Source organism: Oryzias latipes, chromosome 7, assembly GCF_053564925.1.
Source record: "Oryzias latipes strain Hd-rR chromosome 7, Olatipes_Hd-rR_3.1".
Taxonomy (NCBI): Eukaryota; Metazoa; Chordata; class Actinopteri; order Beloniformes; family Adrianichthyidae; genus Oryzias; species Oryzias latipes.
This window is the reverse complement of record NC_136243.1, coordinates 32,054,565-32,079,157: the sequence shown is the minus strand read 5'-3', so window position 1 is coordinate 32,079,157 and position 24,593 is coordinate 32,054,565. Positions and strand designations below refer to the sequence as shown.

Below are 24,593 nucleotides of genomic sequence, written 5' to 3'. Positions count from 1 at the left end.
AACAGGATTTAAATTACTTTACATTCAATGCAAAACAAACCTACAGGGTTTTTTTTAACTAAAGGTGCTCTTTTACCCATTTTTTGTTTAATTTTAGGCTACTTGGTTTTAAACTTTTTTTTTTCTAAAACAGAAATGAATCTGGATTTATATTTAAAAAAGCTGTCATATAAAATCAAATTATAAGATTTAATGGGCTTGAAAACCTGTACGTTTTTTTCCTCACATTAAAACTAGAAAACATTTTTTGCACCGCTTTAATCAATCTAAATAGCCATTTTTGTGATTTATTAACTTTTGGTCAAAAATTTGACAGGAGAGCATTTTTGGCGGCGGCGGGGTTCAGCCGATAAGACGAGGTGAACGGCAGCGAGGATTCAGTTCTTCAGCTCTTAAAAAATGAGATTGAAAGAGGGAAACCAGTTTCAGTCTGTATTTGTTTTATTTACATAAACTCCTTTTTATCCTTCAGAGTAAGAAAAGAGGACAAACGATTGCAGACTTTGCCGTCAGCAATTGTACACTTTGTCTTTATTTATATTAACCATCTGTAGATTCCACAGCAGGAGTCAGATGTGTCCCATCTTCACGTACAAAGACCATGACGAGGGGGGGGGGGGACCAGCGACTGACAGGAGCGAGAGCCTGTGTGAACATGCCGTCATGCACGTCTCCCGTTCCTACTGCATCCCAACATCTAAACGGGTTCAGGAGGAAAGCACTGAGGGTTCAGAACCAACACCCCCCCTCTTTTTCTGTCATAAATAAGTGAAACAAACCCAAACCAACAGAAATATTTAGACACTAACAAACTCAAACTCTCGTGAAGGACCCCCGCTTCAAGGTCCAAGCCAGGGTTTTGGGGGGGAGGAAGCGAACGTCGAGGTGCGTCGGTGCACGCAAATGTGGCGGGTCAGGGACTGTACTCAGACCCCCCCAAGCAGCCCTGGTTCTCGCCCTGCAGGAGCCACTAATCCACCTCCTCCATGTTGCTGTACGACGGGGACGCGCACTCGGGGGCGGGGGCGTAGAGGTCAGAGGACACCTCGGGGGTCAGAGTGGGCGGGCCTTCGGGATCCAGGTCTGTGGTGAACAGGGATTGGCTGGGAGCCTGGAAAACAAACCAGCGTTCAGCGTCAGTGAGGAGCAGCGTGAACACGGCGCCAAAGGAACAACAAACACTTTCAGCTCAAAAGGAAGATTTATTGTTGCTTCTTTTCAGCAGCATTCAGGACGTACGTCGGTAAATTATTGCCAGGAACTTGTGACGGCTTCTTAAATACAGACTTTGTGCATCAGCCTTTTTAAGAAGCACAACAAATTCTACATTTACATTGCAGATGAGACATTTTCTCCTTCAGTCAAGCAGCATCTCCACTTCCACATTCCTCCCCCTCTGCTGCCGAGGCCACAAGGAGGCATCTTTAAACTTCATTGCATATATCAGAGGAGAGTCACACAATACACAAGTGCTCTCTGTTGTTGGACACATGTAAGGCAAAGACTCTACACAGAAGAGGTTTGCCTGAGAACCCGGACGGTCGCATGACCACCAATCACAGCAAGCTACAGGGCAAAAGTCTGAACAGAAAAATAAAATACATTCAAAAAATAAAACAAACAACATTCTGGGTCTGAAATCTCCACATTCCAAAAACAAACATTGCAGTCAAACATACAGAAAGAAGTGATCTATATGGATCAGACATTGATCAGAAACATCCGTTTGCATATATGGCTTTGAAACCCTGAAAGACCCACTCCGATGAAAACGTTCTAGTTCTCCAGATAAAGAGAACGTTAAGCTTAAAATGACATTTTTGAGTATTTCAGTCGTCAAATCGTTGCGATTCCGGAGCAGATGAAAGACACCGCATTTGTGACGTAGATGGCACGCTGGGGGCGGGGCCACAAGCTCTCAGCAACTTCCTAATGAACTCCTGCCGCTCTACAGAAACTATGTCCTAGAAAACGACAGGTGTTTCTGGTTTCGCCATAGTCGGAATTAAAAGACAGCCGAGAACGCCTTCAGAATAGACCAAGAGACGATCGAAACGTTAACAGAACGCCGATGGCGATGGCAGCCGGACTGAAAACGCAGGTTTACGGCATAAAAGCTGTAACGACATAAAGAACTGCAGACAAAAACCATTCCCTTCCTGCTGCATTAGAACTGTCTCTGGGGGAGAAATCTGCCAAACGTACTTATGTTCCAGCAGGCTCCTCCCACCTGGAGCAGGTGGGCGTCATCGAGGGGCGGAGCAACACACGCGAGCAAGCAAGAGGATCACGAAGAGGTCGGCTTTTTGTTCAACGAGATAAAAGTCCGTCTGAAGTCTCTTCTAAGGTTATTTTCTTGGGGGGGGGGGGTGGGGGGGGGGGGGGTGTAAGGAATCCTTTCTAAAAGGACAGACAATAATCCAAGTCCACAATTCTTTGCGTACACAATATTACACCAGAGCTTTAGCTCCGGTGCTGATGTTTTTTAACCATCATAACCATGTGTGCAATTATCGTAATTCCAGCAGCTTTGTGCTGATATGCAACACTGAAGAGTAGTGAAGCACACGCACCATCCACACCAATCGGCTGATTCTGACCTGGCTTTTTTCCCGTGTCAGAAGGATGTTGATGGCGTTAAAGCAGCTTAAAGAGGGCGTGACTTTGCCTCAGCTGGGATTGATCCAGAGTTAAAGGATGGATTTAACTGAAAGACAAATTCAGTTTAATAAAAGCTGAACTGATTTCACGATAAAAGTTTGGTTTTGGTTATTTTGAACATTTTGTTTTTCTCTATGTGACAAATTTCATGTCCATTTTCCTTTATCGCCGCTCTTTGACCTGAGGTCAACGGGACCTCGTGTTGACCTGCTGTTGTGTAGTTTACGGTTTTGTTGGAGAGGCGAGTAAAACTCTGACATCCCCTTTTCTCGCTCCTGACTCCGCCCCTTTTGATGTTCAACATGCAGCAGCAAGGACAAAAAGAGGACGGACTGGTTTCAGGCGTCAGATACACCCACAGGTAAATTAAGGCCTTTAGGCTCTGCAGCGCCTCTACTGGTCAACTTTATGTTGCATCTTTTGTGCTTTTCAGGTGTGCCGCTAAACGCACACAAGCATAATTGTGTCTAGTTTATATATTTGTGGTTTTAAACTCAATTTTTATATATTAAACAAACTTTCAGGGACATTTCATAGACTTTTATATATATATATATATACGCTCATTTTAAAAATAAAAATGTTTCAAGTGAGGTCAGCATCTACAGTCACTTTTTTTGTGCTTCCGGCGGGTCAAGCGCCGTCAAGCAGCAAGATCTTCCTCTGAACGAGTCAACAACCTGATCTTCCAAAGTAGGTTGAGCCAAACCTGAGACAGCAATGGGTTCAGCTCCACCTGGCCTTGAAAAGAAAAGGGTAGACCAGGTTAACAAAGACGGCGAGCACGGCGGCGAGCGTGCCCAGAAGGAAATATCGCACACAGTAGTCATCGGGATGATCCAACACCCGCTGCCGTCGCACTGGGCCCTCCGTCCGGTAGTCCTCTTCTCTGTTCCTTTGTCGCCGCAGGACAGAACGGAACAGCCCTCTGGGCTCTTCGTCAAGCCCCTCCTCTTCCTCCTCCTCCAGTTCCCGCCATATTAGAGAGGCCTGCGATTGGCGGAAACTGGTGTCAGCTTCTGGGAGAAGGCCTGCTCTAATAAACCCTAAAAGTGAACGCTAACATTCGTCACAGCCAGCAGAGGGCGCCGATTTAAAACACGGACTTGAGCCGCTTTTCCTTCCAGAGGAGACTCGTCCAGAAACCGTCTGTCAGAGACGAAGACTGAACCTGAGCAAAGCAGCGTCACATGATTCCAGCAGCAAAGACCACCAGCAAAAGTCACAGCAAATCTGGGAAGTAAACCTGTTTTGCTTAAGGAAAGAGTCAGAGTGGGAGAAGAAAAGGCTCCGGTGAGCTTTGGAGATCCCCAAAGGGCTCTATGCACAGAACTGCGCCGAGTTACTTCCTCTCTTACTGCATTTCCCAATGATTTCCAAAAAACAAACGACCCCAAGTAATTATTGGTTTTCGTTTGAGTTGTTTTTTTTTTTTTTTTTTGCATTGAGTGTTTCTCTTTGTGCGTTTTCCTAATTTAAAAAAACAAAACAAGCTAGTATTTGCCGAGTCCCCGAGTGCGCTGCATCAGCTAAATACAACTTTCCACACGTTCCCAAAAGATGGTGAGAACCGGCGAAAGTGAGACATTCGTTTTCCACGAGATCGCTTTCATTTCACTCCCGATGAGCCGATTGAGCCGTCAAATCCTGATGGACGCAGGCGTTTCAGGGGAGGAGCCATCCCTGTTCTTTTTGAACGGAACTCGCTTCCGGCCGAACGTCCCGGCGTCTGGAAACCATCCGAGCCACCAAACGGCCCGAGACGACTGACAGGAGTGGACTAGGAGCTTTTTGTAGAACTCCTAACTAGACACTTTTTACACTTTTCTCTCTTGCTTAAACCTTTAAAGTTCAAACCTTTATAGAAAATTAAGGAATGAAGAGAAAGATCATGAAAAATTGAACTAAAAACAAAAATCCAAGAGACTGTGAAAGGAGATCCGCGAAATAGCGATGGAACACAAGTACGTAGTGTGTGTTGAGGTTTTGATAAATATAGGTCTACGTGACAAGTTGCTGTCAATTTGAGTCTAGACACCTTTATTTACATTACTACATAACTACTTGTTATGTCCATCCATTGACTGTATATGAGAACTGGACTGAGTGACCCCCTCCCCCCTTGGCATCCCAAACAGGAAGTACCCCACTGGCTCCAAAAAGTCAAAAATCCCATAGACTTCTATGGAGAAATAAACAGCTGTTACACAGTCATGTTTTTCTTTGATTTTGATAATTGTTGCTTTAAGAATATAAAATACAAAGACTGCTGTAGAAAATTTAGAGTTTAATGTCAATCCAATGGAAAAAGGTTTTTTTCAGCACATGTCAGTCTGTTCTTTTATGAGTGAAAGTTGTAGGGTTTATGAATGTATTTTAAATCTTTTTGCATGTTTTTGGAGACCTTTAGCGGTCGCGCCAGGTACTGTTGTTCAACACATTTATTTGAATAATCTTTATTGAAAAGAACACATGTAGAAACAGAAAGGATTCGCTAGCATGCACGCACTACGTTTGTCAGTGGAAAGAATTTGCTGCATACGTCTCAATTCAGAGGTTGCCAAAAACTAACCCTTGAAACTTGAAAAATAGTCAAAAAATACCAATATGTTGAATAAAAGACCAGGTTGTCACACGGACAACCAGCAAGTTCATTTTTGGTTGTCCTCCGTGAACTCAGGTTGTCTCGGACAACCGGATAACAGCTTCTTTCGAACGCTGTTGGATAAACAGACCAATCAGACGCCTCAATAACAGTAGGCGGCCTCGCGTCAAACGTTCAGAGCGTTCAAACCGTTTTCAGTGGAATGGGTGTGGCCTTCTAACATGCTTGCTCCTGTTTGGAGAGTGCTTGCCATAGAAATGTTGAACCCCTGCTTACTGAGGTGACCTGGTTCCACTATAGCGCTAAACAGATCGCGGAAAAACAGCACTTCATTTGGTGGGAACCATTGTCTATGGGTGACATCACACTCGTTCAGTCCAGTTCTCTTATACAGTCAATGTGTCCACCTGATGCACTTCTGGAGCCAAATTTCATTTATTGGGACTTGAGAAAGCTTCAGAAAAGAAATGGTAAACTCTAAAGACTCATTTCCATGTAAAACGGCATCGTTTCCGCTGTCGACTCCCCAAACCTGAAATGACGGAGCGGTTGTACATTGAAGGTGGAGGTAGCGTGTGCATATCCCCTATTGTCTTTACTTGCTTTTAAACCCAGCAGCAGCTGCTGTAAAGGCCTCTTAAAGATAAATCTTATGATCAAATATCCTTAAACTGTTAGGAGACGCTGAAGTGAAAGCTGCTGTACATTTCCAACGCGGCAGCAAATACGGCAAAAGTGCAGAGAAAATCCTGAGATTATGAAGCCAGATGATTGAAGCCTCAGTGCCTCACCTGGCTGGCAGTGGCCCCGGCGCCAGAAGGTGAATCCGCTCCAACAGGTCTGAGGAAGCGTGGCGGCCGCTCCACGGGGGAGTTCCGGCGGCGGTAGAACAGGACGTAGGCGTATCGCGTCACCACCTGGCTCTCCTCCACCATCGTTACGGTGCTGTCGTCAAACAGTCGCCACCCTGCAGGACCACAGAGACGCACGGTTAGAAGGTGCCGCTCATAAGCTAGGTGACAAGATTAAAACCCGTTAAGAGCACATGTGTCAAACTTAAGGCCCGCGGGCCAAATGTGGCCCGCCATAGTATTTTACATGGCCCACGAGAGCATAAAGGTTTTTAATTTCTTGAAATAAAAAGATAAATATTGGTGTGTATTTATTCATATTTAGGGGGAATCGGACTTGAAATATCTGATTGGGCAGCTAAACATTAGGACTTAAACACTTTCCATATAACCTAACCTGACAGAATCTAATTTAAAAGGATTTATGCTAGAGTAACAAGCAAACGTATGTTTTCTATGCAACTGTAATCGTCCCTATAAAAAAGTCATAATAAATAAATAATGAGTTATTTAACAAAGAGGAGTAGTTACATTTATTTTTCAGTACGTTTAGTTACATTTAGAGGTTATATCTGGCCCTTTGAGGACAGCCACTATGCTAAGTTTGTCGCCCCTGCTTCAGAAAGCGCAGCCTCACCAACATCACTGCGCTGGCTGTTCTTGTCGCTCGGCAGTCGAGCGTACGCCGTGTAGTGACCTCCGATCATTCCTCCATAGTGGTTGATGACAGCGTACAGGTCATAGATGGGGGGTTGCTGCATGTCGTCCTTTTGGCCGATACAGAACTTGCTCAAATCTAAATTTCTGGAAAACAAAATCATGTCACTTAAAGAATAAAAAATGATGAATGGAATGGAATGATCCAGAAGGTCTTCAACACACAGGATTTGTTGAAGGGACAAACAACTGAGCGAGCGTTACCCGACGGTAGGGCTGCACGATATGAGGAAAACTCGCGATATGCGATATTGGTGATTAATATTGAAATAACGATATAATTCGCGGTATATAAACAAATAGCAAAACAACCAAAAACATCATTTCCATTTCACTGCAACAGTTTAAAAATTATACTCCAAATGACCCTCATCTACATAGGAGGCAAACATCAAACATAAAAGGGCTCATCTGATTGATCAACAACGTAAACGGGTCCTTCCGATTGGTTAAATGCATAAAGGGATTTATTTCATTTGCTCAATATTTCAAGCTGCCATGAGTTTGTTTTGGCACATTTAAGGTAACCATTTATTGCGATTTTTGCCGTCTTTTGCGGTATGCATATTGCACAGCTTGATGTCGCGATAACAATAAATTTGCGGTATATTGTGCAGGCCTACCTGACGGGGAAATCGACCATGTCGTTGATCTTGTCCCTCCAGATGAAGCTTCTGAAGGAGAAGCGCTTGAGCTGGATGATCAGAACGTTGGGCAGACGCCACAGAAGCAGCTGCTTTGAAGCTTCGCGGTGCTGCTGGCACTTGGGACAGTACCTAAGCAGATGCACACAAGGAACAAAAAAATGTTTAAGAAGAGACTCGTTTGTATATTAAGGCCTAAAATGTGAACATTGTCTACTTTAAAAGCCTTTTTTTCAGAGGAAAACAACTTTTCTTTTCCCAAATTTACCATAAAACATAAACATAAATGATTGTAGTCATTTCCACTTTACAGATATTTAAAGTTTTTTGTGTGGATCATTTTAATTTAGTCTGTCCTATAAGTTTTTGATGGAGCAGGCAGGACACATGAACGTCCCCTGGAGTGTTTCTGTTCTTCTCGTCTTTAACAGCAGAAGCCGGACTCCTACCAGGCCTCCTCTGGCGCCAGCACCTCCGGCTTGGTGAAGAGATTCAGGCACTGCTCGAGGGTGAAGTGTCCCGCTCTGGCCGTCTCGCTGAGGGAGCCCGGGTCCTCCTCGTACTCCAGCTCCTTGGAGCTCACCAGCACGTACTCCTTGAGGCGCTCGTTGTTTTTCCACACCAGTTCCAAAGTGGCATCTTCGGGGAGATCCGCCAGAGCGTCCTCTGCAGAGAGGGGGGGGGGGGGGGAGGACAGTTGGTAAGTAAGGCGGTTTGAAGCTTCTGTGGAGGCTCTCGTGGATTCTGGCAGCACCTTTCTCATCGAGCCTCTGCTCCTTGTTGTTGGAGTCCAGCAGTGCGATGTAGAACTGACTGGCGTGACCAGACGCAGATTCACTCGAATGCTGATACCCCGTTACTGCAGCTACATAGGAAAAGACAACTTTTTTTTTCAGGTTGTGCAAATATAAATCACAAAAACAGATTTTCTATTAGCGTTTTACCTTCGGGTCGCACCGTCTTTTCACAGGATGTCTCCTTTTCTGCATGGGGGTCGAGAGAGCAGCAGGAGGTGGAGGAGATTGACTCTGAGAAGCCTGAATCTTTAGTCCGGGAGGAGGACAGCGAGTCTGAGACCTCAGGGTGGATCGACGAGGCCGGAGCAATGTCTGCCAGGGATTGACTGTCCAGCTCCAGATCCGCCGCTCCCACTGAACTGCTGCCGCCCACGGCTTCATCCCCAGAACCAGGAGCCTCAGGAGAGCTCGCCGTCATCGGTGGGAGGTCAACCCGGGACTGCGGGGTTTCAGGAGATGCTCTGCCCGACTGGAAAGGAGGCTGGAACACGTTTACTGAAAACCTGCAGAAAGTCAGGAAGCCTTTTAAGAGATGTGGGTTGATTGGAAAAATAAGTTTTTATATTTGTAATTGATGAAAATGTGTTTGAATTTTGATACAAGTATCAGCAAAACACAGATTTCTCCCAAACCAAAAAGGTTAAAAAAGACAACAACAAATACTTGTAAGAAAACTTTGAAGTGCCACTCAGATCATCTTTGGATCTATTTTTAAAGCGTTACCGGTGGTCTCTAATGGCGAGCAATATTGGAGCTAACCAGCCAAACCGTTCCGATCCAGATGAGGAAAACATAAATGGATCTATTTGTCTGTAAGTGGATGCATCAGACAATAATTTGATTGAAGAAATGCTCAAAAATGACATTTTTGTCGGAATTTTCTTTTTTTACTTCCTCAATCATCAGAAAAATGCCACAAGAGAAAATAAAAAACACAATTTTCATCAGAGTGAGTCTTTAAAATTGAGGTTGAATTGATCCACTTCACAAGCAGTTTTCTGGCAAAGTACGTACCTGGAGTAACCTTCCAGCAGCTGGGCCAGCCTGGCGTAGGAGAGCCGAGACTCCGGCACACTGACCATGAAGGGCAGGCCCACGTTCTCAGAGTTGGGCCGACACAGACCTTTGTGACTGGGCCAGTGCGTCTTCTGACAAACTCTGAAAGGAGAAGAACGGGAACCACCCACGTGACGATTCTGACTTCTTCACAGTGGAATCAAGAATAAAACGCCGGTGCTCCTCACTGATTGCAGTAGCCAACTCGATAGCAGCGCATGCAGCGCTTCAGCTTGTCTTCTTCAGACACCGGAGGCTTGAGGCAGGCGGCGCACTTGGAGATGGGAGTGTTGGGCACCTGAAGTTTCTGGAAGATGATCAGGAGACCATTGAGTTTCTGCGGCTGTCCGTCATGCAGGAGACAACCCGAAAACAGCCCATGTCCTACCTGGTGCACCTTGATCAACAGCACCCTCTCTTTGGCTAGATCTTTGGAGAGCAGCTCAAAGCAGAACAGCATGTCTGAGGGCGACACGGTGTCCAAAGACTGGGACGGCAGGAATATGCGCTGGAAGCGGTTCTTGCTCACCTACAAGAGGAAATTTCCTTCGATTCTTTGGACTAAAACAAATTGTGATTTTCTTTTTTATGGAGCAAAAAAGACACAAACTGACCAACCTCTGCTATTCTGAGGTTCTCGGGTTTGACCCTCACGCTCCTGGAGATGGATTCCAGCACCTCAGCTGTGCTGGAGTTCTCCTTGCTCACGCTCACCAAAAACTAGAAGAAACCCCCAAAAAAAGCAGGAGTTGTTTGCACCGTTTCCAACAAAAGGTAGAAGTTCAGGAAAACCCACTGAAACTGACTGGTCTCACCTTGATGGGCTTCTTATGAGGTTCCTTAGCAAAGAAGAAAACGGAGAGAACCTTTTGCTTTTGAGGAAGGGGAACAGGCAGGTACAGGAAGGGGTCAAAGGTGATGGAAACCTAAAAAAAAAAAAACAAAAAAAAAAACAGGCAGAATGTCAGACCAGGTGAAGCAAAGCTTGTCCGAGTCTCTTTGTAGGAATAGCACATTACCTTTGAACACATGGGACACACGAGTTTGGATTTGAACTGGCCTTGGAAAAGGTCGACAATGAAGGAGTCGTTTCTCATCTTGTGCCTCTGCCACGCCTCTTCTGCCACCACCTAGACCGACAGATGAACAACCGCCAGGTCAGAGCGGATTCTGACTGAACCCAAACCCAGATTCCGCCGCCGTCACCACCTCATCGAGCCGTCCGTCGGAGTCCACCGTCTCCGTGTACGGTTTGTTCTGGATGCGGTTCAGGTCTTCGTGCAGCCCGTCCAGTAAGAACGCCATGAACTCCTGCGCGTCGTGCTGAGCGTAACCCGTGAACTGACTGGCTTTGCTGGCCACGATTGCCTAAACGCAGACAATGACCGTGTGAGCGGCGAGATCAAAAGGAAAACATTTACGAATTTCAAAAGGAATTTTTTTTTTTGCTGGAGATTTTTTCAAAAGCTCTATTTGAGGAAGATTTGACATCATTAGTGGAAAAAAGGAGCAAAACATGATTCTCGTTCTATTTTAAACACAGTTTCTTTATTATTCTTTTTCCTTTTTTAAACATTTAATCTAAATAACCATTAAATAAATAACCATAATATCCATTCTTGCTCTGATACATTTTTTCAACATCTTCTTGATAATCCTCTTTTTATCATGGTATTATTCTTTTTATTATTTATATTATTATTCAAGTTATAAACTGACCAATCAGATGCATCAATAGAAATAGGTGGAGCCTAATGGTCCCCACAGCATTTAAAACATTTGATTGACATTTCGGGCAGCCCGCTTAAGTGATAGGGGTGTGGCCTTCCAACAAGCTCAATCCTGATTGGTGAAAGGGATTAGCAAGGAAAAGTTGATTCAGACCGACTATGCTTGCTGACAGTTTTTGGTTCCAACATGTCATATACTGCGAGACAATGGCGACGGCATTGCCTTCATGTGGTTGGAGCACCGGTCCAGTTCTCAGATAGGGTCCGTGGTTCTGGCTCACCTTGAGTTTTGAGGGCTGGAAGGCGTGATGAGTCCCTTTCCACAGAGCCCTGAGCAGCACGGCGAAGCCGATGGCGAGCCTTCCTCCGGTTCCCAGAGGGTTGCTGCAGTTGATCTCAGCCTCAAACGCTCGGTCTGGAAGGACAAAGGGATACAAATTTAAATGACAAAAAAAAAATGTAACATGGTCAAATGGATGATAGATTCTACAGCTTTGACTCAATCGTGTTCAGCCGTCACAGAAAAAGCATTTTCCAAACTGCCATAAAAAGGTCACTTCCGGGGTTGAGGTGACCTTCATGTTTTCCGGTTCGAACACTTCAAACTATTTGATCCTCACAAAGATTCAAAGTTTTGTTTTTAGACATTCGAGATTCTAATCAATCAACAATCAACATAAACTACATTTTTTTTCACAAAAAATACAGTATCAAAAAATGCAAACTATTTGATTTAAATGAGCAAAAAAACTACATAATATCAAAGTTTCAGTCATTTTAGTAAAACATTTTTTCCTTTATGAAAGCTTGTGTGGAACTCTGTCTGCTGCATGGTTAGATCATTTGACTATTTTCAGGTGATTTTCTTCTTGAGGTTGGAGTTCCTTTCCTATTCTTAGTCTTCCTCTTTTTGGAGTGAAGCCTCAAGCTGAGGTAAACCTGGCTGACGGACGGCCTTTCAGAGTTCTCGCTAAAGCTCGAGCTCGTTTTTACGGAGGCGAGGAAACATGAACTTTGTTTACCGTGAAAGTAATCCCTGAGTTCTCTGGTGTTCGACAGGGACTGGATCACACTGTTCATGAAGCAGGTGTTGCCCAGGTTGACCAGTCCCGTGAAACCGGGGAGGCACACCTTCTTCTCCTCCTCCTCTTCGTGGCGCTCGATGCTGGCAGGAAGGCTGTACGTCATAGGCTGGACCATGCAGGTGGGTTTAGGCTGAAGCAGGAGGCAAGAGTCTGAACGAAATGTCTTATTTAAACGAGCAATGAGCAGCACTTTCCTCAAAAAGGAGAACTGCTCACCAAATGTTCACTTCGTACTCACCGCGGTAACGGCGGGCTCAGATTTGGTGATGGCAACGTGTTCAGAGACGGAGCGAGGTGCAACGCTGTCCAGAGCCCCTCCCTCCACGCCTCTGTTTGAGGCCTTGGGGGCCTTGGCCGTCTCCTCCCCAACTCTCGGGGGCTCCTCTTTGGCAGGGAGGCTGTGCTGACTGCTGCCTGGCTGGCTTTTGTCCATGCAGGCGGGGCTGGAGGCCACAGCCACCTTAGCACCACCCACTGCACCTTAAACAGGAGGCAAGAGCTTGTGGTTAGAAAAACGGAGCCCAAAAATGGAAAAAACTGCCTTTTTGTCGTCCGCTCCTGTTTCACAACAATTTGGATACAGAAATACTCAGAAATAATATTTTAAGGTTAACATTCCTCCACCATCAGAAAAATGTCACAAACATGTAATTTTCATCAGATATAAAATAAAAAGACCACTGGGATTGCTTTAAAAACAGCTCAAAAGGGTCTCTCACAACCAAATAAACGCAAAACTTTACAGTTGAAGTGTTTCTGCCTCTCTGTATTTGAACTGAGTTTGCTGAAAAAAGAATTTGACTTTATCTCAGTCATTTTCTGAGTGCGGCACATGCTTAAATAAAGTCAAAGAAAAACCAGCATCGCTTTAAAATAAAACCACACATTTCCAATAAAAATTCTAAAATGTTTAGCGTCAGCAGGAATCCAAACGTAATCTGCAAATTTTGATGGAAGGGTTTTGGGATTCGTGAAGGCTTGAAGAGTCGGCAAAAGCGGTCCAAATAGAAGCCCGGCAGCAGACCTTGTGAGGCTGGAGCCAGGAGCCCCTCCCAGCGCTGGCTGTGCCTCTTCTTCAGGGTGATGTCCAGGCGGGACGGGGTGAAGGTGTAAGTGCACTGCTCAGGCTGGATCAGGTTCCTGGAAGACAGAACGGACTCTGGTCACGCCTGAAGCCAACGTTTCCGCTCGTTAGCTCGGGGAAAATAACTTACCTGAGTTTGACCTGCCACCTGAAGACAGTGTTGGGTCCGCAGTCCGAATGAAGATGCAGAAAGTTAACGTCGCTGTAAAAGAGAAGATCAAGCTGGGTGATCCCTTCCCGCTCTGTGTTGGAAGACGTTGTGGTTTACGAACTTTGTATTTATGACCGGACCTGGTCTGGAAGATGAGGGTAAAGTCCTGCTCCCTGAAGATGACTCTGGCAGTGTCCCTGCAAACCCCTTTGATGTAAACATTAACCACCATCAGATCGGTGCCCTTCTCGTACGAGCCGTTCTTCACAGACTGCAGGTTGACCATCGGCTCTGGAGCTGCACAGACGAACACATCGGGAAACTCACATTTAGCGCTGAACGAAAACCAACAGATCAAAAGCTTCCTGAGCCCTGATTGTTAAGATCTCAGTTACTAAAAACCAGGTAAAAACATTTCTATCAACTGTTTTCTCAAAAACAGCTCAGAGGATGAACTTGGATGAATGATGCTCTACATTTTGCAGGAAACCAAAAATCCCGGCTAACCTTCCAGCGGACTGATTTCCAGAGGAGGCTCTTCCTTTGGCCGATCCCGTTTCTCTTCTCCATCACAGCTGTTCTGGATCAGACCGGCTGCGTGGCTCTGGACCGCCTCTGTCGAGACCAGCTGCTGCTGGATCACAGGACCCGGCTCTGGGCTAAGCTCGGCGGGTTTCGCCGCCACCTCGGAGTTCGTGCACTCCCTCTGCTTTCCAGAGGCGGAGTCTGCTTCTTTGTTGAAGCAGACGGGTTTGAGGCAGGGGCTGGTGCTCTCAGGAGCTCTGGGCTGTTCGTCTTTAACTTGTGCTTTTACTCCGGATCGGTTTAATGACTGGTTTCTCTTTTGGAAGAGAAAAAGAACAAGACCGAAGTGAAAGTTAACCAAAAGATTCTGCGTTGATCTCTAAAGACGACCGACTGATGTTTAAGGCGGTTTAGACGTTCAGCTTTTTAACGACCTGACTGGGATTTGAGCCTTTCCTGAATTAAGAAAGTGTAAACTTTCCCTGCTGTCTTAGTTGTCTTTTGTTCTGCCATTTGTTCATGTATCACAAATCATAACTTTATCGCAATATTGTGAATTGTCCTCCCAGCCCATGCTTTTTTTTTAAACATTTTTATGCATTTTTGGGGGTTAAATCTATACTTGTTTGATTGTGTTATAAAACATAAAACCAATTTGTTCTCAATGTTTGTGATTTTTGCAGTTAGAAAAAAGACTAAATTAATTACACCGAATTGTGTTTTTCATATAGTTTCAGATTTATTGTTAAGCTACTGTGTAATAGAATGAAAAATATCACTAAAAAAAAGTAGCAGGGGTTATCCTAAAAAGAATATCAATGACATAAAACTGCTTTAAAAGCCAATTGTTAAGTTATAAAAACACTAAAAAGGCCCCGGACTTCAAAGAGTTAATATTTAAGTTTAACGCCCAGGTTTTTTTAAACTCAAAGTACCATTTTTAAGACGGTTTTTGAGCAAGTCTCACCTGGGCTCTGTTTGCAGAAGAGACTTCAGGTCCGACTTCCTGACCGGTGAGTCGCTCCTCTGCTCTGCTGTTTGTGTCTTTGCCTGGAGTCTGGGGGCTCCGCCCGTTTGTGGCTTTACCGCCGTTCACTGCTGCAGACTTTGCAGCGAGTTTCTCCTTTTCTGCCCCTTTGGTGGTCTTGGGCAGCCGTATGATGGGCCGCTTGGTGCTGGGTTCCTGGGGATGCGGCTCGCCCGCTAATACAGCAGCGGCTGGCCTGGTGGTCGTTTCTGAAGCTCCACTTTTTACCCCAGCGAGGTCTGCGGGGGCCTTGTCACAGGCTTTGTTTTTCAAGCAACGCTTCATACCCCGCTCGGCTTTACTTCGCCTTGACTCGCCGTGTGAAGGTGATGAGGGAGGGTGAGGCTGGAGGGACGACGGTCGGACTTTTTCTGATGAAGCCGCAGCCTGCTTCACCTTCTTGTTTGACTAGAACAGAGAAGAAATAAGTAAAAGGTATCAATGCAGCAACACCAGCAGCAGGACACAACGGAAATAACAATTTTAATCAGCAAAAAGTAAAAAACCTGTAGAACATTAACCAAATATATTTTGAAATTTTCCATGAAATCTCGTCAAAAATGCATAAAAAAATACACAAACCCCTGCACAAACTTTGTATTTTAATATTTTTAACAAGACTTTTATGCAACAGAATGTCATTCAGTCTCACATATAGAGCAGCGCAGTCCTAGTTGATTCATGTAAACTTTAGGGACAGTTTAAAACAGCAGAGATAACAGTTTAACTAATGTCAACCAGGAAAGTTTGGAGACATTTAGACTCAACCATCAGTTCATCTTAGTGAAATCCTGAAGCTGCTTTCACCAAATGCCATCTGCGCTGCAGGAGCGTCCAGTTTCAATTCGGGCTGGGAATCACGATGCGATACACGATACATTGCTCACGATAACGATACTATCACGATATGGCGATAATGTGAATCGATATATATCGTCTCTAACAACTCACAATATATCAAACTTTAAGAAAGAAGAACTTAAAAATTTGCTTTTGGGAAAATATTTCCCCATTTATTTTTTCGTTTTTAAACACAATGATAATAAACAACTTGTGTCATATTTGGTGTAATGAATAACAGACTTTTGTGTAACATTGCTGAAATCAGTAATACTGTCTTTGCAAAACAATGACATTTTCATTTGGAAATATCTGTAAAATTCAGTTTAAACAATAGTGAACATGAACAGCAGCCATTATTTAGTACTAAATTGCTGTAAACAGGATAAAATAGAATAAGTCAAGTAGCTGCTAGGCACATTGGTGTTAACCTTGAAAAAACAAAGCCATAGTTTTCGCATTATTTAAAAAAAAAATAGCTGTAAATCAGATATTAATTCTGTGAACAAATTATAGTGTCTTTGTTAAAAATAAATGACACAATTTGTTGCAAATGTGGTGTAAACAAAAATAAAAATCTCCCAGAAAACAAAAATCAAGTAGCTAGGAACTTTCCTTTAAGTTATTTAAGACATAAACTGCTCTCAAAATAAATGACCAGGGATAAAATACATGAACTAAAAGTGCATCTAAAAGCAAACATCTTTGTGAGCAAAACGTTTGGGGAAAAGCTGCATGTGATTTATGTGTATATGTTCATGTTTTTCTTGAGAACCACAGGCTTTTTAGCGTCAAGACGCTGCTCGTCTGTCTTTTGAGGAGGGGGGGGGTCTAAGGGCAGGGATGCCACTCTTTCTGCTGTACCATAGCTCTGGTCAGGGCGTAAAGTGCAGGAATCATTTTGGGCTCGCAGTGCGAAGCTTCCGACACATAGTGCACACCGTAGCAAAGCATCCTCCCTTCCCCACAAAAACAAATCTATAAGTCTGGCTACTCTGCTCAGGGACAAGGTTCGCTCGGTCCACCGGCAGCCGAGCCCGGACCGTGCAGTGTCCGGACATCGGGGGGCACGAAGTGCTCCTCCTCGGCGCCCCCCAAGAAGGAGAGCCCTCTCCCTTCCCTCCTTCTCGAGAGGGTGGAAAGGGAGAGGCAAGGAGCCCGCAGGGCGAGGACGGAGCGCAGAGGCGCCCGTGCGTCGTACTTGGCGCTCCAAAAACTACACATTAGGTGCACCGCCTCATAGGTCGCCCCCTACAGTTTGGAGAAAGTTTTAGACTTGCAAGAGCGCCTTTTAAGTCGTGAAAATACGGCAATCAACGGAGGCGCACTGCAAACGGACCTTTAGAGTCATCCCGGTGCAGCTAGAGAGCGCTGAGCGTTTTAGGTAAGTAGGGAACGGGCTCACCTTCAGAGAAGGCCAGATGTGAAAGGGGATCTTCTTGTGCATGATGAGGTGCAGGAAACCCCCCTTCTCCTTGTACTGGACTCTGCTGCACGAGGCCTCAATTTCCTCCTGCAGCTGGCAGCTCCACTCACGTCCATCTGCACGCACAGAGGGGTCTGAAACCATGTCCTGCGGGTAGCTGGACGTCGCTCTGCTTCATTCCTACTCACCCGGGAAAGAAACATTACAGTTGGTGTCGGTGAAGTTGGTGTCGATGTCGTCGATCCTCTGCACGCCGTCTCCGCAGCGCAGCCTCACCGTCACCTCGTTGTCGTTCTGCTTCCAGTCTACAAACACGTCTGAGGAGACGATGGAACGTTAGAACCACAAAGACGTCGGGCTGCCCTCCGGCTCACACACACATTCAAAACTACCTCCATACTCAACAAGAAGTCATGAAACTACTCATAGAACCAAAAACAACAACCTACCACTCCCCATTTTGACCTAAAACAGACAGCAGAGACTAAAAAGGAAAGTAGCGCAGCAGACCGGAGTTTTCAGAAAAAAGCCGCCTGCAGCAGAGCTTCGGCTTTCCTGCTCAGCCTCTTGCTCTGACCTAATCGCCCTGGAAAGGTCAGAAGCAACACCCAATCCCCCCCCCAGCTGGTGACGGTTGTATTAACAGCAGAGCCCCACCAGTGAAATGACATGAATGCTTCTGCTGCAGAGAACCTCAGTCTCATCAGTCATTGCTCTGTGTGTGTGTGTGTATATATAGACATATCAAAAGTGGCTTGCATGCTGAAGAAGTGCAAGCACCCCTGTTTTAGATCTTGTGCTTTTTATTTAAATTGCTTGTTTTTGTTGTTGTTCATCCTTATGACAAACTAGTTTAGTCTGTTTAGTTTACTAATCTGCTATTGAATTCTATGACTTTATGTTCTTTATTATTATTATTACACAATTACCGGCATGAAGCCCATTGTGATGACTTTTGTTGTAAATATTGGGCTTTATAAATAAAATTGAATTGAATAGATAGTTGCTTCTAAATGAAATGTTTCACTATTGTATTTTTTTTCCTGATGTTGTTGTCTTTATCATTTGCTGATAAATGTAAAAAAGTTGGGTTTAAATAAATTAAAAGCAGTAAACTATCAAACATGTCACCCAAGACACCAGGACCAACTTCAGTTTAACACAAATAAACTTGTTTTAAAGTTGCTATATTTATCATGATGGTTTATAGGGTGAACAGGACGGACAAGACAAAGAAGAACAAACAAACCTAAAGAGCCCGCTTAGCGGCACGCTGAGGTTGTTTGGTACCTTTTTGTGCCACATAATCTGTTATAACAAACTGCAGGCTAGTCGGTCATCGGATGTCTTCTGTCGCACGGTCAATGGTAAATGGCGTATACTTATATAGCGCTTTTCTACATTCTTCGAAGGCAAAGCGCTTTACAGTCCCATTCACACACTGGTGGCGGCTCAGCTGCCGAACAATGGCGCCAACCTCCCACCAAAGGCAGAGGACATTTTGACAAATGGGCGTGCAAGGTGGGAATCGAACCTGCAATATTACAACTGTCCTACCGTTGCACCACGGCCGCCCCTTTCAGCTTACCTTTTTTTTAAAACACGCATTCAGTGAAAGGCATTTAGAGTTCATGTTACACAATGTGGTAACACAAACATGGAGCAACATTAGCAGGCTTTCCCTTTTAAAGAGATACGCACCATGAAAGAGTTATTACTAAAAAAGATATTTTAAATACATCTGTTTAAAAGCCAAATAATGATCATTTAGAATCATACAAAAGGACATGCTTCTTAAAGGGTTTTCTTCTTGAGGACACTTCATTACTAAAGTTTAAGAAATTGTTGTATAAAAAATCTGAAGTGTTTTTTTTTGTTTCTTTACTGTTTCCTAATTTGTAAATTCCTAAAAAAAAACGTCTGTGTCTGTAGTTCACATGCTTGAAAAGTTCTCCATAAAACACTGCATTCATCAGAATGTGGAAAATCAAATAGTAAAGGAAGGCTGTAAAAACAGCAGACAGAAGGATTTCACAGCACTTTCACCTCAGTGTTGGTGTGTTTGACTATAGTGCTGTGAAGTTAGATGTTCCTCAGAGAGCCAAGTGTCAATCAGTAAACTCTCTTTATGGTCCAATAATACTCTTTATTTTTATTACTTTGTGGTAGGAAGTAAATGAAAGAGCGATCATATGAATGCAACACCTCTGGGATAAGACTATTAACTGGAAACAGTTGCATCATGGAGAGTACGGTTAGCCGATTTAAGGTCGTATACCTTTCTTTCATAGTTTTAAAAACCTTTTTTTTTTTTAACTTGAACAATCTTTTGTGAGAAATCCATGAATTTCTATGCTGCTGAGACTAAACTCAGAATTCGGAACAATCGACAAAAGTCCCTGCATTTATTATCTCTGCTCTTTTTTTACCTCTTTAGTTTGAAATTGTTTGCAGATTTCTTTGAAGTAACTTAGAAATTGTGTGGTTTTCTGATAAGAGAGACTTCTAGCTTGATATATTTAGTTAATTGCTGCACAGTATTAGTGAATGAGATGTAAAAACAGCTTCTTCAGTTTGTGATGGAGTTTCAGCTTTTGAGTTCCTGTTTTTAGTTTGCAGCCAAGAGCTGAAGAATCAAAAAACCAATAATACAAAAAAAAAAACTAAAACACATTTTTTGGAGAGATATGAGTCTAACTAAATATAGTTAGACTATCTTTTCTATATACATAAAATTATTACATCAACAAAGTCTGTAGAAGTCGCAGGAATGCAGCAGAGATCCGGAGGATCTGGTGAAGACACAGTGATGTTTACTGCTGTGCATGAAGCAGAAACTGCACAGAGATCACACAATGATGAAAAAAAGAGACTTGATAAACTGTGGTTTCTCATCTCTGCTCTATAGGCCTGATAATAGAAAAATAGAATTTCATAAGTGTGGAATACGGTCTTCACCCGCTTATTCGTCTTTCAATTTTAGCAGATTTCACGTGACTCCTCCAAGTCATCACAAAAACTCAAAGACAGCTCAAGACGCTTGTTTGTAACTTTTGATCCAAAGAGGTGCTGCAGGGGAGGATGGGGGGGATGGAGAGCACGGCGGCCCTCAGCATTCCTTGCCGGCTGCTATAAGAGGCACCATTACACCCAATGTGGAAGAAATGGACACTGTATAACAGACAGACAGATCAAGCACCTAGAATAGACCTTTTCTTGTGATGTCGTTTGTTATTTGTGTTCCTGTAACAAAAACTAATAAAAATAAAGTTATAAAAAAAAAAGAAGTGGCAAGAAAATATCCTGAAACGCTGAGAAAGATAATAATGGAGCAGGTGTTTAATGTGAATCAAGCCGGCCTCTTCTGGAAGAAGATGACCTATGGCACTAACCTGCTGAAGGAGGAAGCACAGACTCCTGTTTTTAGGCATAGACGACCCTGATGTGCTCTATAAAGTACGTAACGGTACAAATAAATAAGTAACCCCTTTTATTGAGCAACATTAATTGATAGATGTTTTACAAGGGTTTTTGATGAGTAAGAGCCGGTGACGGACATTCTTAGGCTGCGGGGGGGGGGTCCCTCTGTATTGGCGGGGGTCCCTAGTTCCGAACCTCTGCATATACTGTACAGCGTTAGAAATGGGGGGGGGGGGGGGTGTAACCTGGCAAGTAATGTTTGGTTTTCGTCCCCAATTTTTGCTTGTCCTTCGATACCAATATTCAACAGCAATGAAACCTACTCAGATGTCAGTACTTGCATCTTTATTTCTTCTATACATCTAATATCAACTGCCTCTTATGATGGACATTTGAAAAACTCTTTAAATATTAAAAACAAACTTTTTACTAAATATTGAAGCATCTGGTTACACAAAGTATTGCCAAAAACTTGAAAGTAATATCTTTATAACTAGTATCTTTACACAGATTCAAATATATTGGTTCTTTTTTCTCTCTTTGGTTTTGATAATTGTTGCTCAAAAAATATAAAATACAAAGACTGAAGTAAAAATTTATAGTATCATATAAATCCCATGGAAAAAAATTTTTTTTCAGCTCGTGTCAGTCTGTTCTGTTATGAGTGAAAGTTAAAGTGTTTTATGAATGTGTTTTAAATCTTCTGTTAATGGGCTGATTATTTTGAACTTGTTTTGGAGACCTCTAGCGGTCGCGCCAGGTACTGTTGTTCAACACCTTCCTTTGAATAATCTTTATTGAAAAGTGAAAATGTAGAAACAGAAAAGATTCGCTAGCATGCACGCACTTAGTTTGTCAGTGGAAAGAATTTGCTGCATACGTCTCAATTCAGAGGTTGCCAAAAACTAACCCTTGAAACTTGAAAAATAGTTGAAAAATACCAAAATGTTGAATAAAAGACCTGGTTGTCACACGGACAACCATCAAGTTCATTTTTGGGTTGTCCTCTGTGAAATCTGGTTGTCTCGGACAACCGGATAACCGCTTATTTCGAACGCTGAATATAACGTTTCCAATTTACACAATATTCCCAGTGATCATCATTTGACCTATTTTCAAAGCAGTGGTCTTCTAATCATTATTATGCAGATTTTAGCCTATTACTTAAACTTAAAAAAATCTGTATCCTGCCACTCTGCTGAGAGCTCTCCGTTTACATGCTTACCCCAACCTGACATTACTGGTCCAACAAATGGCGAGCAATATTGAAGCTATCCAGCCGTACAGCTTTGAGCCAGGTACCCACTCAGACCAGGAAAAACAAAGACGCTCATGAATCCGTGAATCATTTGTTAAAATCAAAAATTAATCAGAATGGAGCTGAGCAGGATGGAGCGTATTTCAACGCTTCCCCAAGTCAAATTGATATTTTTTGTCCGCTCCTGATTCACAATTTGAATAGAGAAATACTCTTGAAATAATACTTTGAGCAAAATTTTCTGTCTTACATGTCCTCCATCGTTAGAAAAAATGCCACAAATGGCCAGATAAAAAGACTTTAAAGAATTTCTCAGCTACATAAATGCTTGACTCTTACCTTTTTTGACCTCGGCGAGAACTCCATCCACTGCCGCCGCCGCCACTGCCGCTCTCTTGGCCTCTCTGCTCTCCTGGTTGGCCCTGTCCTTCTGCTTCTTCTTGCTGGAGGACACGTCCGAGCCGCTGCCTCCTCTCTGCTGAGCCCCAACGCGATGACCATCTCCGCCGCCTCCACTGCTGGCCATCTTCTGGCACTTGGCGCTGACCGGCCGCCCGTCGCTGGAATCGCTACCACTGCTGCTGGGGTCTGGATCTGAGGTGTGCCTCTTCCTGCCTGGGCCGGCTATCTTGGCGATGGTACTGATGTGATCTCCCCCAGAATTGAATCAGGAAGGTTGAGGAAAGAGGTGGGGATCTAAACGGGGGAGGGGGGGTATAAATATTAATGATTCATAACTGTAATTTAACCAAAGTTTGCTACAACAAAGCCAAGCCACGTTAGATGAGTCAGCAAACAGCCACGGGGTTGTTGCTTTAGGCCATTTGGGAGCCGGTTTCAAATGTCAACACAGAGAAGCACTGCAGCAGCCAGGACGAGGCTATAATGGTAACGGACAAAAGAAGAGTCTGAATTCGTTGCCAAAAATCACAAGACAGTCCAATTCTTCCTGTCAATATACAAAACAATGCGACTCACATGCATTTAAATAAAATATCGGGCGTCAAACAAATAATTACAACACTAAAAGAGTAAATATTAGCTAAGCTAGTAACTAGCTTAAGCAGAGGGGTTCGTTTGTTTTAGGGCATTATGTTTATGTGCCTGTCACGTGACTGTGGTCTAAAATACAAACTTACTTGAATTATATCAAACGACCTACGGAGTAAGAACGCCACACAACTGACTATATATCAGAAGCATATAATTAACATAGAATGTGGGACTATTAAGCCACAGATTCCGTCTCTCCGTGTGAAGCGCAGAACGGGTCCTGAAATCAAACGCTCCTCTCGGCAGCTATTGTCGTTAGCGGCTTGCTAGCAGCACTTGCAACGAAAACGCTCAAATTGGAGCTAAAACACTACACAACACTGGGTCAACGTAAGCTACAGACTTACCAATACGCCAAATGTAAAACTTGCTTCAAAATATAAAAATTACAGGGTAATCACGCCGTCTGAACGCACAATAGCGGCCGCCTTCGGTGCTCCTCGTCCGGCTGCTGCTGCCGCTTTGCTTCACGGCCGCGGGCCGCTTCGCACCTTCTCCGGACTGGAAACCCCAGCGGTCCGCGGTGTTTCTAGAATGTTCTACATTTAGCCGGATCCCATTTCCGTGAACTGAATGGAAATGTCTGCCGCAATTTATTTAAGAACACATTGAGGTGAGGACCTCGTTTAATCCGCGGGTGTCATTCGGCCTCTGCAGAGTAAGACGACTTTGTTGTCCCGCTGCCCGGATGGACCCGACTCAAACCGAAGCGAACCTACTTCCTGGTGGCGCTATCACGTGACCAGAACGCCTCCCTACGTTCAGAGACAGAATGAAACGGAAGACTGTTTACTTATTTCTTCTTTGTATTATTATGGGTAAATTCTATATACAGCACAGACCAAAAGTTTGGACACACCTTCTCATTCAAAGAGTTTTCTTTATTTTCATCTATGAAAATTGTATTTTCACACTGAAGGCATCAAAACTCTGAATTAACACACGTGGAATTATATACATAAAAAGTGTAAAACAACTTAAAGTATGTCATATTGTAGGTTCTTCATAGTAGCCACCTTTTGCTTAGATTACTGCTTCGCACACTCTTGGGATTCTCTTGATGAGCTTTGTAGTCACCTGAAATCCCCTGTCAGGTTTAATAAATGTAATTTCTTGCCTTATTAATGGGGTTGGGGTCATCAGTTGTGCTGTGGAGAAGTCAGGTGGATACACAGCTGATAGTCCTACTGAATAGACTGTTAAAATTTGTATTATGGCAAGAAAAAAAGCAGCTAAGTACAGAAAACCGAGTGGCCACCATTACTGTAAGAAATGAAGGTCAGTCAGTCTGAAAAATTGGGAAAACTTTAAAAGTGTCCCCAAGTGCAGTTTTTCCAATTTATAATTTTATTTAAAAACATTTTTTATTGATACTTCAAGTTTACAATGTTTAATTTCGAGTTTAAAAGTTTTTTCAAAATTTAAATTTAAAATCTCTTTTTTTTCATTCACTTTAAGCTGATGCAAAATTGACCCCATGCCAGTGTCCTTCATGTTTGTCAAATAACCTACCATAGTAACCTCTTGAAGGTAAAACCAACCTGGATCCAGGTAATTGGTAGTAAGTCAGACTTGGATTTCCAAAAACGGCCCTTGAGTCCTGGAGTCTGACATCCTGCCATTGATGTTCCACTGAATCGGTTTGTCTGTTCCATCATTTCTA

General features: G+C 43.6%; 1 protein-coding gene across 7 annotated transcripts; it reads right to left on the bottom strand.

The window, feature by feature from the left end:
* Positions 1–423: 423 nt before the first annotated feature.
* usp19 (ubiquitin specific peptidase 19) lies at positions 424–23,699 on the bottom strand. Of its 7 annotated transcripts, none has more exons than XM_078949596.1 (27): positions 23,321–23,697; positions 22,217–22,573; positions 17,388–17,516; positions 17,179–17,315; positions 14,874–15,341; positions 13,889–14,222; positions 13,522–13,678; positions 13,361–13,432; positions 13,171–13,286; positions 12,385–12,626; positions 12,084–12,276; positions 11,343–11,476; positions 10,541–10,699; positions 10,351–10,461; positions 10,147–10,257; positions 9,950–10,051; positions 9,720–9,860; positions 9,520–9,638; positions 9,290–9,433; positions 8,423–8,778; positions 8,233–8,343; positions 7,928–8,144; positions 7,458–7,610; positions 6,755–6,921; positions 6,058–6,233; positions 3,483–3,651; positions 3,187–3,402 (listed from the first exon to the last, which is right to left on the bottom strand). In XM_078949596.1, the coding sequence occupies exons 2-27, from the start codon at positions 22,401–22,403 to the stop codon at positions 3,305–3,307; spliced, it is 4,503 nt and encodes a 1,500-aa protein (XP_078805722.1). In that variant the 5' UTR covers positions 22,404–22,573; positions 23,321–23,697; the 3' UTR covers positions 3,187–3,304. The 7 variants fall into 7 exon arrangements, with proteins under 7 accessions (XP_011475072.1, XP_023812135.1, XP_023812130.1 ...); XM_078949598.1 differs by having other exon boundaries at positions 12,385–12,620; XM_078949597.1 differs by having other exon boundaries at positions 23,278–23,418.
* Positions 23,700–24,593: the final 894 nt, after the last annotated feature.